The sequence below is a fragment of the Dendropsophus ebraccatus genome, chromosome 9 (genome assembly GCF_027789765.1).
Source record: "Dendropsophus ebraccatus isolate aDenEbr1 chromosome 9, aDenEbr1.pat, whole genome shotgun sequence".
Taxonomy (NCBI): Eukaryota; Metazoa; Chordata; class Amphibia; order Anura; family Hylidae; genus Dendropsophus; species Dendropsophus ebraccatus.
Window position 1 is genome coordinate 45,299,073 of NC_091462.1, and position 12,940 is coordinate 45,312,012.

A 12,940-nucleotide genomic window follows, 5' to 3' on the forward strand; every position below is an offset into this window, starting at 1 on the left:
GTGTACTATTCGCTCATCACTAAATGAAGTATTTTACTCTCTTAATTTTTTTTCTGTCATTCTTAGAGCCATACTTTCTTCTCTAAGTAGTTCCATGTATCCAGTATCCTTTTCTGGATGGTAATTCCAGCTTCCCCTTGCCTGTATAGGTATAAGAATTAACTTGAACATCTCCCATTGACTTTAATGGGGTTCGCGTTCAAGTCGAACTTCAAACCTAACTTCACTACTGTTCAAGGTTCGCCTCGAACTCGAACATTTTACTGTTCGCTCATCACTTTTCATTATAAGTCTATGGTGTCTGTCTAGTGTTACTAGATGGAGATGGTAGCAAGCCAAGGAGTAAAGCGCATAAACATGTACTTCTGCCCACTAATGATCAGAAGGGTCGCAGCACTGAGAGCCTTTCAGATTAAAACTTTTGATGTGTCCCTGTGATACCTGACAAAGACCTCTGTGAGGTCTAAATGTTACATTTGCTGTACCTCTTGATGACAATAAAGCAAGGAATCTAATTACATATAGACTCTGTTGGAGTACAAGTTTGTTTTACCTACATTCGGATTGTGCGTTATCTGATGTGCATCCTTCCTCTACCACCCTGCCTGATTGTACCTTTGTAGACTCCTCTAAGGTGCTTGTGGACCCTACAATACTTCCTCTATGTCTCTGTGACATGTAAAAAGTGTTTTGTTTTTAATCAAAGGGCCCTTTTGGTACTATTCATAACAGTGTGGTATACCCACCCATACACAGCTCTTCAGCATGCACTATTCACATTCATAGATCTGCTACATAATACAAACCCAGCTCTGCTACATCAAAATATATACACAAAGGGTAAATTCTCAGTTTTTGCAGTGTTCACCCAGAATTCAGGTTCAGGGTGATTAATATCTTGTATCCTTGGTGGACTAAGGTGGTTTATTGGTTAACAGTAAATTAGAATATACAGTAATTAGGTAGTGGAACATTTTTGTCTCGACATATAATGCCAAATTACCAGTTATATTCCTACCTGGCAATTAGTTTCTTCCCAGCTCAGCTGCATCCACACATTCTTAAAGGGGTTATCCAGTGAACATTTTTTCTTTCAAATTAACTGGTTTCAGAAAGTTGTATAGATTTGTAATTTACGTCTATTTAAAAATCTCAAGTCTTCTAGTACTTATCAGCTGCTGTATGTCCTGCATGAAATTGTTGTTCTCTTTTCAGACCGACACAGTGCTCTCTGCTGACATCTCTGGCCAAGACAGGAACTGTCCAGAGCAGGAGCATGTTGTTTCTATATTCTTTGTTAACCATTATGTTAGCTTGTTGTACAAACATGTTAACTATACTGTTGGCACTAAAGTCAGTGGTTATAGATTTTCTCTTTTGTAATTTGTTCTTAAAAAACCTAATAAAAACATTGAACCAGAAAATCTTTCCTACTCTGGACAGTTCCTGTCTCAGACAGAGGTGGCAGCAGAGAGCACTGTGTCACACTGGAAAGAAAACAACATTTGCTGCAGCACACACAGCAGCTGATAAGTACTGGAAGAGTTGAGATTTTTAAGTAGAAGTAAATTACAAATCTATATAACTTTCTGAAACCAGTTGATTTAAAAGCAAAAGATTTTTGCTGGACAACCCCTTTAATCCATTCATTATAAGCAGTTGTATCACAGGATCCTACTCATACCACCAGTCCAGAGCTTGTTCTCCTGTGTAACTAACTTCCGGTAAATTACAGGAGTATATCAAAATCTCTTAAATCCTTCATTCCCTCATCACCCTTGTTCTTCTGTATATATCCTCATACACAGTGTACACTTGGGCCCTATTCACACATCATTGTGGATCTGCAATTACTGACAGAAAATTGGATCAATGTATTTCAATGGCCCTATTCACACATCTGTAGTTGTGTACAGGGCTGTGATCCATACCACATTAAAAAAAAGAAAAAAAAGGACAGGTCTGAAATTCCTCCATGGACACACCATTGGAAGTTAGAACCCTATGGGATCTGTATTTTTGCACATACGATTCGCAAATAGTGACTAGACTATTATTAACCACTTTTTCATTTTTGCGGATCAGCAAAAAATATGGATGCAATACGGATGGAAATTTGCAGATTGCTAATAAAAAATTGCTGACTCAAATATGTGAAAAATATACTGACGTGTGAATAGACCCTTAGGGGGAGATTTATCAAACATGGTGTAAAGTGAAACTGGCTCAGTCGCCCCCTAGCAACCAATCAGATTCCACTTTTCATTCTTTACAGTCTCTTTAGAACATGAAAGGTGGAATTTGATTGGTTGCTAGGGGCAACAGAGCCAGTTTCACTTTACACCATGTTTGATAAATGTAAATGTCCTGTGAATCCTATGATAGGCATCATCACTGCTCTCTTCTGATTCCTGTGTGTAAGAGCTGGTAGGGAGAAGCCTATCAGTCAATGGCAAATTTTAAAGGGGTACTCCAGAGTTTTAAAATCAACTGGTGCCAGAAAGTTATACAGATCTACTTATCAGATTATGTATATCCTGCAGGAAGTGCTGTATTCTTTCCAGTCTGACACAGTTCTCTCTGCTGCCACCTTTGGCCCAGACAGGAACTGTCCAGAGCAGGAGAGGTTTTTCATGGCGATTTGCAATGCAGGAAATGTTTTATTTTCCGTCTGACACAGTGCTCTCTGCTGCCATCTCTGGCTGACAAAGGAACTCTGTCTCGGTTTTCTATGAATCCTCATAGAAAACCTCTTCTGCTCTGGATATTTCCTGTCTCGGACAGAGATGACAGCAGAGAGCACTGAGTCAGACGGAAAATAAAACAACATTACTTGTATGACATATAGTAGCCAATAAGTATGGGAAGATGATATTTTTTAATAGAAGAAAATTACAAATCTATATAAACTTTCTGACACCAGTTGATTTGAAGGAAAAAGATCTTCACTGGACAACCCCTTTAATTTATCTACAACGTCTCAATGCTGATGCTTATGTTGCAAGCTAAAAAATATACAACATAACTAAGTAAATACGTAACCACTAAACTTGTAGACTGGCAAATTGATCTTATATCTATGCAATGTCCCATAATAAGCAAACAGGTTATCATGAAAAGCAGATATTTATAGTGCACCTTTTTTCAATATGTAGAAAATATTGATTTCCTTTTTCCTCCTTCTTCTCCATTAATGCTTGAAACATACAAAGTAACTGAAAAAACCCAAGAAGTTCAGGAATGGACATCTGTATTTTCACCTTTATATCTGGAAACCTGTAATAGAAGCATATGCGCTTATGATAAAGTTCACCTGGCAAAATGGATATAGGGATATTTTGATCATTATGGACAGTGATGGGCAATAATGCTTTAGTGTACTAACAATTCCAAAACAATATATCAGTGAAAAAAGTCTGTATTATTAGGCCTCCTAGTGTTTCAAAATTGGTCACTAGAAAAAAATGCCCTGCAAGTATCAGGCTCTTGGTAAGGGAGGAAGAGGAAGAGCTAACTCGTGTTCCTCTGCTCACTGACCACACTGCGGAGATGAGTGCCTGAGGAGGAGAGTCCCGCCGATTCTGCTTAGACTAGCCGGCGACTCTAATGCGAGACTTGGGGCAGCTGTGAAAAGAGAGGAAGTGTTGAGGCAGCCTGGGGAGTCGGCGCGTTGTGGAGTGAGGCGGCTGGTGTCTGCACGGCTGTGAGAGGGCCGGGGGGGACCATCAGAAGCCCATTTGACATGCGGCAGGGAGGAGGACGAAGGCGAATAGCCAGTGGAGTGGGGACGCGTTTACAGAGGAAGACTCACACCTGGAGGACGCAGGGGCGGCGAGAGCACCATGCTTGGTGAATGTAGTTGGTGGTGAGAGCGCCATAGTAGAAGGAAGCAAGTGGCGGTAAGAGCGCCAGGTTAATCAGAAGCAGTGTGGTGTCGGCGGTGAGAGCGCCATCAGTAAAGGAGTAAGAGTCTCAGGGAGTCCTACCTGCAGTTGAGAAAGGACAGTTTGTGCCCCTGAAGGGTTAATAGGTGTCAACTTCTTTTTCTCCCTCTCTCTCCCCTTAACAGGAACTGTAGCAGAGAAATGTTTTTCTTTTCAAGAAAAGACTGTGGAAAAGGTTAAGGAGTTTAACTCTTTTTGGGTACACAGGACCTGTGTGGAAAGGACTTGGAAGAGAGTTCCCTCTCTGGAGAAGACTCTGCAATGGACTGGTGATTATTAGCAGGAAATTGTTTTCCTTTTTCATGTAGGGCTGTGAAGGATTCTAAGTATGATAATTCCTCATGTGTATATAGAACTGGAGTGGAAATGACTTGAAAGATACTGCACTCTCTGGACTGGGTGTACAGTATAAAGTATTGAGGATCATATTTCTTTGCCTGGAATGGATATCTCTCTTATCCTAATGTATTATTAAATATTGTTTGCTAGTATAGTAGTCTATAGGACCTTGGGGTTTGCTTAATACTCTGTTTTCATATACTTAAAGTAATCAAGGTAATAACTGAAAATTTATGTAGGCAGTTTATTTCCATATTAACTGCATAGATCTTGGATAACGCAGGTTGTATATTATTATAGTTATATATATATATATATATATATATATATATATATATATATAATAGTTAACTAGTATGATAGTTAAAAACAACTCTATTAAGACTGAGTAATGTGGAAGATGAGGTAGTTACACTGGAAAGGAAGATGGAAGGAATAATTTGAGAATTGTTGGATTTCCAGAAGGAGAGGAGAAAGGAAATGCAACAGGTTTTGTGCAGGAGTGGCTAGTGAAACAATTTCTGAACGTGTTATCAGTAATTTGCAATAGAGAGAGCGCATAGGGTCCCAGGTGGGAATGTGGTGGTAGGGAACAGTCCGAGAGCAATTATTGAAAAAACACTCCTTTCAAAGGACAGAGATATAATTCTGAAAAGGTCAAGAGATGGTGGAGATATGTTGTATAATGGCGTCAAGATATTTATCTATCCAGACTTTGCAGTAGAGACCCAGAAGGTAAGGACAAAGTTTATTGAGGTGAAGAAAAGATTGAGAAGTAATGGAATTAAATATTCTTTAACCCCTTCCCTCCTGGGCATATTTTCATTTTTATGTTTTTGTTTTCTTCTCCTCGGGTTTGAAAGGCCATAGCACTTGCATTTTGTCATCTACAGACCCACACGAGCCCTTATTTTTTGTGCCACTAATTGTACTTTACAATGGCAGACTTAATTTTTGCATTAAATATATTGCGAAATCAGAAAAAAAAATTATATGCACAGTGAAATTGAAAAAAAAAAACACAATATTTTTTATTTGGAGGGTTTTTGTTTTTACGCCATGCACCATATGGTAAAAATGACTTGTTATACATGTTCCTCAAGTCGATACAATTACAATGATATTGTCAGGAATCTGCAGTAGCCTGTGTGAACTGGACCTGGTGTTTTGCCTTTGTGTGCCACACCCGATTGCTTCTCAGCTTCTGGCTATGCAGGAGTTAAGCTGAGAAGCTCCTGGTCTTGATTTTACACCTGTGTTGTTGCTGTTGACAGGCAGAGGTTTCTCTGCCTGTCTGTACCTGGAAGATCAGAGCGCCGGTCCAATAAGGATCCAGACCGGGCTCTTGGTCAGCATAAAAGCTAAGCACAGACTGAGTCCCAGCGCTGGCTAATTAGGTGTATTCCTGGTCCCAGCTCTTCCTTGTATATTCCTGCGCTCCCCGTCCTATCCCTCCTACTGCTACTCGTTTTTCTGACCTCCTGCCTGACTTGTGACTACTCTTTTGGATTACTGATTTTGTACTACGTTGCCCGTGTGGTTTGACCCAACCTGGTTTACTATTCCTTATTGTGTTCGTCTGTCCGTATTGTTTTGTGTATCACGTATATAGCGCAGGGAACGTCTCCGTGGTTGTCCGCGACCGCCTAGGGTCGGCTGAGGCAATTAGGCAGGGACAGTGGGTGGTTCAGATAGGGCCCACTGTCTGGTTGTGTCTGTGTTAGTCTGACAGATATGTAACTTGTATAACTTTTACATTATGTGTTGGCTTATAAAAAAAATTCAAACCATTGTTAACAAATATATGTTCCTTATAATCGCTCTATTCCCAGGCTTATAGCGCTTTTATTCTTAGGTATATGGGGCTGTGTGAGTTGTTATTTTTTGCGCCATGATGTGTACTTTCTATTGGTACCTTGACTGCGCATATGCGACTTTTTGATCGCTTTTTATTATAATTTTTCAGAATTTGATGAGACCAAAAATGCACAATTTTGCACTTTGGGATTTTTTAGCGCTTATGCAGTTTACCGTGCGAGGTCAGGAATGAGATTATTTAATATTTTGGGCAATTACGCATGCGGCGATACCAAATATGTTTATTTATTTACTTTTATTTATAAAATGGAAAAAGGAGGGGTGATTTAAACTTTTATTAGGAGAGGTTTTTTTTTTAATTAATAAAAACACCCCCCCCCCCACCAACAGTAATTAGATACCCCCTGGGGGACTTCTATATACACAGCACTAATCTCCCATTGAGATCAATGCTGTGTATATAATAGAGCACCGATCCATCAGCAGCAGATCCATCTGCAGCAGACCACATACATTAATTGCCGAGCCGGGATCAGCGTCATTCCGACATTGGCCCCGGCCGGCTCAGTACATCTCCTACGGAGGGAAGGAGTTAATGTACCCAGTGAAATTGAGAGTAGAATGGGAAGGAAAGGTGGTTTTTTTTCTACTCAGCGGAAGAAACTGTAAAGTGGGCCTGAAGTGAAAATGTTTCAAAATGGAGGGTGGTCAGTGAGTTAACTTAAAGTGGAGGGCTCGAATGGTAGTAGATGGGTTGGAGGTAGAGCCAAATGGGTGGTGGTGGTGGTGGGGGGGGGCTAGGGAGGGTCTTGCTGGCCGGGGAGGGGGAGGCAGGGAGGGATGCTTTTTTTTTTTTTTTTTTTTTTTTTTTTTTTTCTCATCCTCTTTCTCCTGAGGGTAAAGGAATGGCTATTAGCTATTAAAGTATCACTCTTAGAGTGAGAGGTAGGGCGCTTAGTGACGAGGGATGAGTACAAGGCTGATGATGTGGAATGTAAGGGGAATGGGAGAAAAGGTTAAAAGGCATCTGGAGGAGACTGTATCCAGAAGAAGTTTTTTTCATGTGTTAATAAAACAAGTGGTACTATGTCACAGATAGATCTGGCATTGGGAAATAAGCAGATATTTAAGTATATAAAGAGTGTAAAGTATATGGCTAGGTCAGTCTCGGACCATGTTCCATTGTGTGTAGAATTATATACAAAAGCTGTAAGAAGTAACGTGGGGGTAGCGGATCAATCCATACTGGTTTAAAATTATAAATATAGAAGAAATGGGTCAGAAGCAGATAAGAGTTTTTAGAAATAAACTGTCATACCGCTACAGAAGGAATAGTTTGGGATACATTAACCCCTTGCCTCCACAGCCTGTTTTGTTTTGTCCTTAATGACCAGGGCCTATTTTTCAAATCTGACCTGTCTCTCTTTATGTAGTGATAACTCTGCGATGCTTTTAACTATCGCGGTTATTCTGAGATTTTTTCGTGACATATTCCTCTTTATGTTTGTGGTACACTTTGGTTGATACACTCAGCAGTTTTTTGTGAAAATCACAACATTTGCGCAAAACTTAGAAACATTTACAATCCTTTATATTCAAAATTCTCTTATTCTGTGAAAAATAGTAGTGCCACATGAATTAATTATTACTGCAACATCTACATGTCTACTTTATGGTGACATCATTTGGTGAATGTCCTTTTACTTTTTCCGATGTTAGAGGGCTACGAAATCTTGCAGGAATTTTTCAAATTTTCAGGAAAATTTCAAATTCAGATTTTTTTAGGGACCAGTTCAGTTCTGAAGTGGATTTGTGGGGCCTGTATGTTAGTTACCCCCATAAATCCCTCCACTGTAAAAGCTGCACCCCTCAACGTATTCAAAGTAACATTTCATAAGTTTATTAACCCTTTAGGTGTTTCAAAAGAAGGGTCTGTGGAGTCTCAGTTACGAGTCTCAAAACACGGGAATAGCCAGATATTCCTCCAGGGGAGGGAAGCCTATTTCCAAGGGGGTGCCTCCCAGTGGGGAGATCACCAAACCACCCTGATACGTAGCCACTTAAGTCCCACTCGGTTGCGAGTATTGGGACATAAACAGGGAAATACCAGGGTGGCCCTTTTTACATCAAAGTCTAACTCTGTGGCGAGTATTGCGACATGACAAGGGTTTACCAAGGCAGGCATCCATCCACAGATGATCGTTTCGGGGTAGTTGCCACTCGTTAGTGTGGAGTAGGATTCTGGCTAACAGGGGCAAAATGGTCTATTTTTCATTTCCCCTGTTAGCCAGAATCCTCCTTCTCCCTCTTCCGGGCCCCCCCCCCCCAAGACGCACTGGGAAGCGTCTGGGTTGCTATGGCCACCATTCCGCGTGGCGCAGGGCGCCTGGAAAGCAAGCACAGGGAGACGGGTGGCACCGGGAAAGGAAGAACAGCAAGGGGGGGGGGGGGCGGTAAAGGAAGCACGGGGAGGGGGCGCCGGTAAAGGAAGCACGGGGAGGGTGGGGCTCCATGAAAGGAAGCACGGGGAGGGGTGGGCGCCTGCAGAGGGAGAGGGAGTGGGAGCATGGCGAGGGGGAGTGTCTGCAGAGGGAGAGAGCGAGAGCGGGCTGGGAAAGGGGAGCACAGGGAGGAGGGGGTGCGGGGTTGGCTCCGGCAGGGAGCGGGTGCCTGGGAGGAGCACAGCAGTGTTACAGCATTTGCAGCTGCCTCCTTCCAGCACCCGATTGGCGAAAAGAAGCAGGTCTCTCCATAGACGGTGCGGTCACACCGACCGTGGCATCTATGGGGTTAACTGCCCGGGGGGAGCGCGGCTGCCCTCTGGGCAGTGGCAGCTGGAGGAGGCTGTGTGACACAGCCTCCTCCTGCTACCCGATCTCAGCCAGGGACAGTGGGGGGAGGCAGGATTAGCATGACGTCCAGGGACGTCATGATGTGTTCTGGCACTGCTTTTCATGACGTCCCTGGACGTCATATTGGGGGAAGGGGTTAAAGGCTTTCTTGCGTGGGATATTAAACAAAGAAATATGTAAGAAAAAAAGAGAATTTAAGAAAGAAGAAAAAAAGAAATGGGGGTAGCATATGCAACTAGCTCTACAGAGTAAAATAAGGAAAAGTGGGTAGTGGCCCAGAGTGAATATAATGAGTTGTTAAATAAGAAAGCTAGGAATAAAATTTTCTTTTTGGGTAAGGAAGAGTTTTTAGGGGGAGGTAAGGCAAGAAAACAGCTAATGTTACTGATTAAAGCGACTCTGTACCCACAATCTGTCCCTCCCAAACCGCTTGTACCATCAGATAGCTGCTTTTAATCCAAGATCTGTCTGTTTGGCAGGTGATTGTTTTAAAAAACAACTTTTAAACTTGCAGCCCGTGCCAAATGGGGGTATCTGTGCCCTAACTTTGCACCACCCCTCCGTCCCTCCTCCCCACCCTCTTCATAATTAGGAATGCTCCAGGCAGATTGCCTCCTATTCCCCACCTGAATCAGCCTGGCACATGAAATGTTCAGCATGGAGAAAATGTTCCAGTGGCATTCCTAATGATGAAGAGAGTGGTGCAAAGTTAAGGCCATACTCCCATTTGGCACGGGCTACAAGTTTAAAAGTTGTTTTTAGGACAATAAATGCATCACCTGCTGAACGGACCCCAGGACAGATCTTGGATTAAAAGCAGCTATCCGAAGGTACAAGTGGTTTTGGGGGGGTCAGATTGTCGGTACAGAGTCACTTTAAAAATCAGAAAGAACTTAATCATATTTCTGTAGTTACAAAGGAGAATGGGGAAGAAGTAAACCTGCAACAGCATATTAGGGAGGTATTTAGTGGGTTTTATAAAAAAAATACCTGAATGGGATACGTTTTCCAACAATTAGCACAGAAGAGAGAGATATGCTGGAAGGGGAGCTGACCTTGGGGGAATTTCAGATGGCATTACTGGAAGTCAAGGAAAATACAGCACCAGGACCAGACGGGTTGCCGAATGAAGGGATCAAATGCTCCCTGCACTATGGAAGGTGATGAAGAAAGCTGTAGGGGAGTTACCGGAATCAATGAAGGAAGCTGAAATTCTTTTAATTAAAAAGCCAGACAAGGCCCCCCAAAGCGTAGAAGCATATAGGCCTATTTCATTTCTGAACGTAGATATAAAGTTGTACGCCAGGGTACTGACTAATAGGTTAAAAGCAGTAATACCGGAATCAATTCTGACCAATGTGGTTTCATGCCAGGACGCACAATACGTCCACAAAATATCTTAAGGGTTTTTTATAATATACAGAAGGGGTCGGCAGCGGGCTCCCACTCCACTCTGTCTTTGGACGCAGCTAAGGCGTTTGACAGGGTGAAGTGGAAGTTCCTGTGGGAGGTTTTGAGGAGATATGGGATGGGTACAAAGTATATAAAAATGGTAGAATTACTTTACAGTAAACCAGCAGCGAGGGTCTTAGTGAATGGACAACGGACTGAGAAATTAGGGTTAGGACGGGGTACCCGGCAAGGGTGTCCGCTGTCACCTATGTTACTTGCGTTAGTGCTAGAACCTTTGGCGATCCTTATAAGGGAGGATAAACCAATTAAAGGATTTGGAGTAAGAGGAAATGAGGATAAATTAAATATGTATGCTGATGATATGTTAATGTTTTTGGAAACTCCTGAGACATCACTGGAATATGTAATGGAGGCTATAGAACGTTTTGGTTGCTTCTCGGCATTATCCATAAATTGGCGAAAATCAATATGAATGCCTTTGTCTGGGCCTCTGCTTTTATGGTCGGAACCAACCTATTTACAAATGAAAATTTTAAGGACAGGGGAGAGCTTTAAATATTTTCGCATACAAATAACGAATAAGGCCCAAGATTTCCAGGAAAAAAAAATCTTAAACCACTATTAAACAATTTAAAACTAAAAACAGGTATGGATAGAGCTGAAAAGAGCAAGGGTGGATAGGATGATGTTAGCTAAGACAGTGATATTTCCGAAAATTCTATATTTGTTGGATGCAACTCCAGTATGTATTGAGAAAAGTATTGATGTAATGATGAATCGTTTGATTTGGGGGAGAAAGAGCGTGAGAATTAAGTTTAATTGTTTCCCCTCTAATAAAGGTGGGTTTTCCTTTCCGCTTATCAAATATTTTTGCTTAACATCTCTTAACATCTTAAATTAACTGAAGAGTAGAGGGAAATATGAATTTCTTTAGTGGTTGATAGGAGAGGTGGAAGGACAGCAGGAAGACTTGTTAGAGATAATAGAATCTAGATTCTTGGAAGATGAGCGGTGGGTAGAATTTCCTTCAGTATATGTATTAACTAATACATAGAAAGAACTTAAAGATATTGTGGGAATTAAAACGTCCTTAGACTTCTCTTCCCTGTTGAATAATAAGAACTTAGTAGAAATATGTAAATTTAAGAGGTTAAAATAATGTTTAAAAGCAGGAATAAATAAAGCAAAAGATTTGTTTCAGATGGGTCAATTGAAAGCATGGGATAAATTGAAAAGAGAGTTTGGATTAGATGATAGGGCATAGTTAGAGTATATAAGTTTACAGCATGCAGTAAAATGTACAGAAAATAAAAAGTTTTATGTAGTTACATCTGTGCCAGATATAAAAATTATAAAGGAGAATACAGGGCAAAAGAAGGGATTGTCAAAAATTTACAGTAGGTTGAGAGCATGAGTATTGAAGAAAGAAGATTTGAATAGAGGAAAAGGAAAATGGGAAGCAAAAATAGGCGGTTTAGAAGAGAGTCAATGGGAGGAAGGAGCATGAGGCGGTGCTAAGGCACGCCCTTTCCGCTGGGTATCGGCGTACCTGTGATCCGTGGACCCGTTCAGCCTAGAGTGATGCAGGAGGATTGGAGCCCCGGTGTGAGCGAGTGAAGGTGGCCCCGGCGAGCAAGGGGAAACACCGGGTCGGGTGCCTGCTCTCGGTCGCTGGCTGGAGGTGGAGAGGAGACGGGCAGGAGACTGCCTAGAGCGTGAGCAGACGGCGGTCCGGACGTCAGGATCTGCGCAGACTGAGTGACCCTTGGCAGCTGCCGTATGGAAGCGCACCACGTGACCTTGTAGCCGGGAGACAGCGGCGCTCCGGAGGGAGTGGAACAGCTCGAGGAGTTAGTGTGGATACCGCATTGGAGAACCTCGCCGGTGAGAGCGGTGGGTGAGCTACATGTGGAACTGCTTACTCTACGGAGCCCTGGTAAGCTGGGTCTGGTGCACAAGGGTCGGAGCCACCATTGGAAGGCAGAGACTTGGAGCCTAATTCCAGCCCGGTGAGAGCGGTGCTGGATGCTTGTACCAGAAAACCCCCCCAGGTTGAGGAGAGCCCCATTAGCCTGCATTGGTGAGAGTAATGCAGGAGGTGTGGGCAGAGGGGTTCTTTTAGGAGAGGTAGGAGAGAGTCGGCCATAGCTGGTTTTTATCTGCTGGCTGTTAAATATAAAAGGAGAAGTTGACGTGACGGTGTGGGGTTTATAATTTTCCCCAGGACAAGGGACTCTCTTCTCTCTCTCCATTATATTCCTGGACACACGGCTGGAGGACTCGGGCAATTGCTACGTGGGATAGCTTTATATCAAGTCCCTCAGGAAAAAAGGAGTCAACATTTGGTGACAGTGTTGATTTAAGCTGGTAATCCTAATAACCCGGGGAAATTTTCCAAACTGATTTTGTGCATCTTAAAGTTACTAACTGTGAGCGAGAGTGAGAGTTGTGTCTTTCTAACCTCCACAGGAACCTTTGCGGTTGGACTAATAATTGCATGGCTAATTCTGTCTGAAAAAAGGAACTAACTTTTTAACATTCTAACGACTAGGGGTCTTTCCCAGGGGCTAAGGG

At 42.4% G+C, this 12,940-nt stretch overlaps 1 protein-coding gene across 1 annotated transcript in view; it reads right to left on the bottom strand.

The window, feature by feature from the left end:
- Positions 1-3,166: 3,166 nt before the first annotated feature.
- LOC138800937 (putative methyltransferase DDB_G0268948) overlaps positions 3,167-12,940 on the bottom strand; it is a 46,574-nt gene continuing 36,800 nt past the window's right edge. The window contains exon 5 of the mRNA XM_069983194.1: positions 3,167-3,276. Within this exon, the coding sequence (XP_069839295.1) occupies positions 3,235-3,276 (42 nt within the window). The 3' untranslated portion in view covers positions 3,167-3,234. The remainder of the gene's footprint in view (positions 3,277-12,940) is intronic.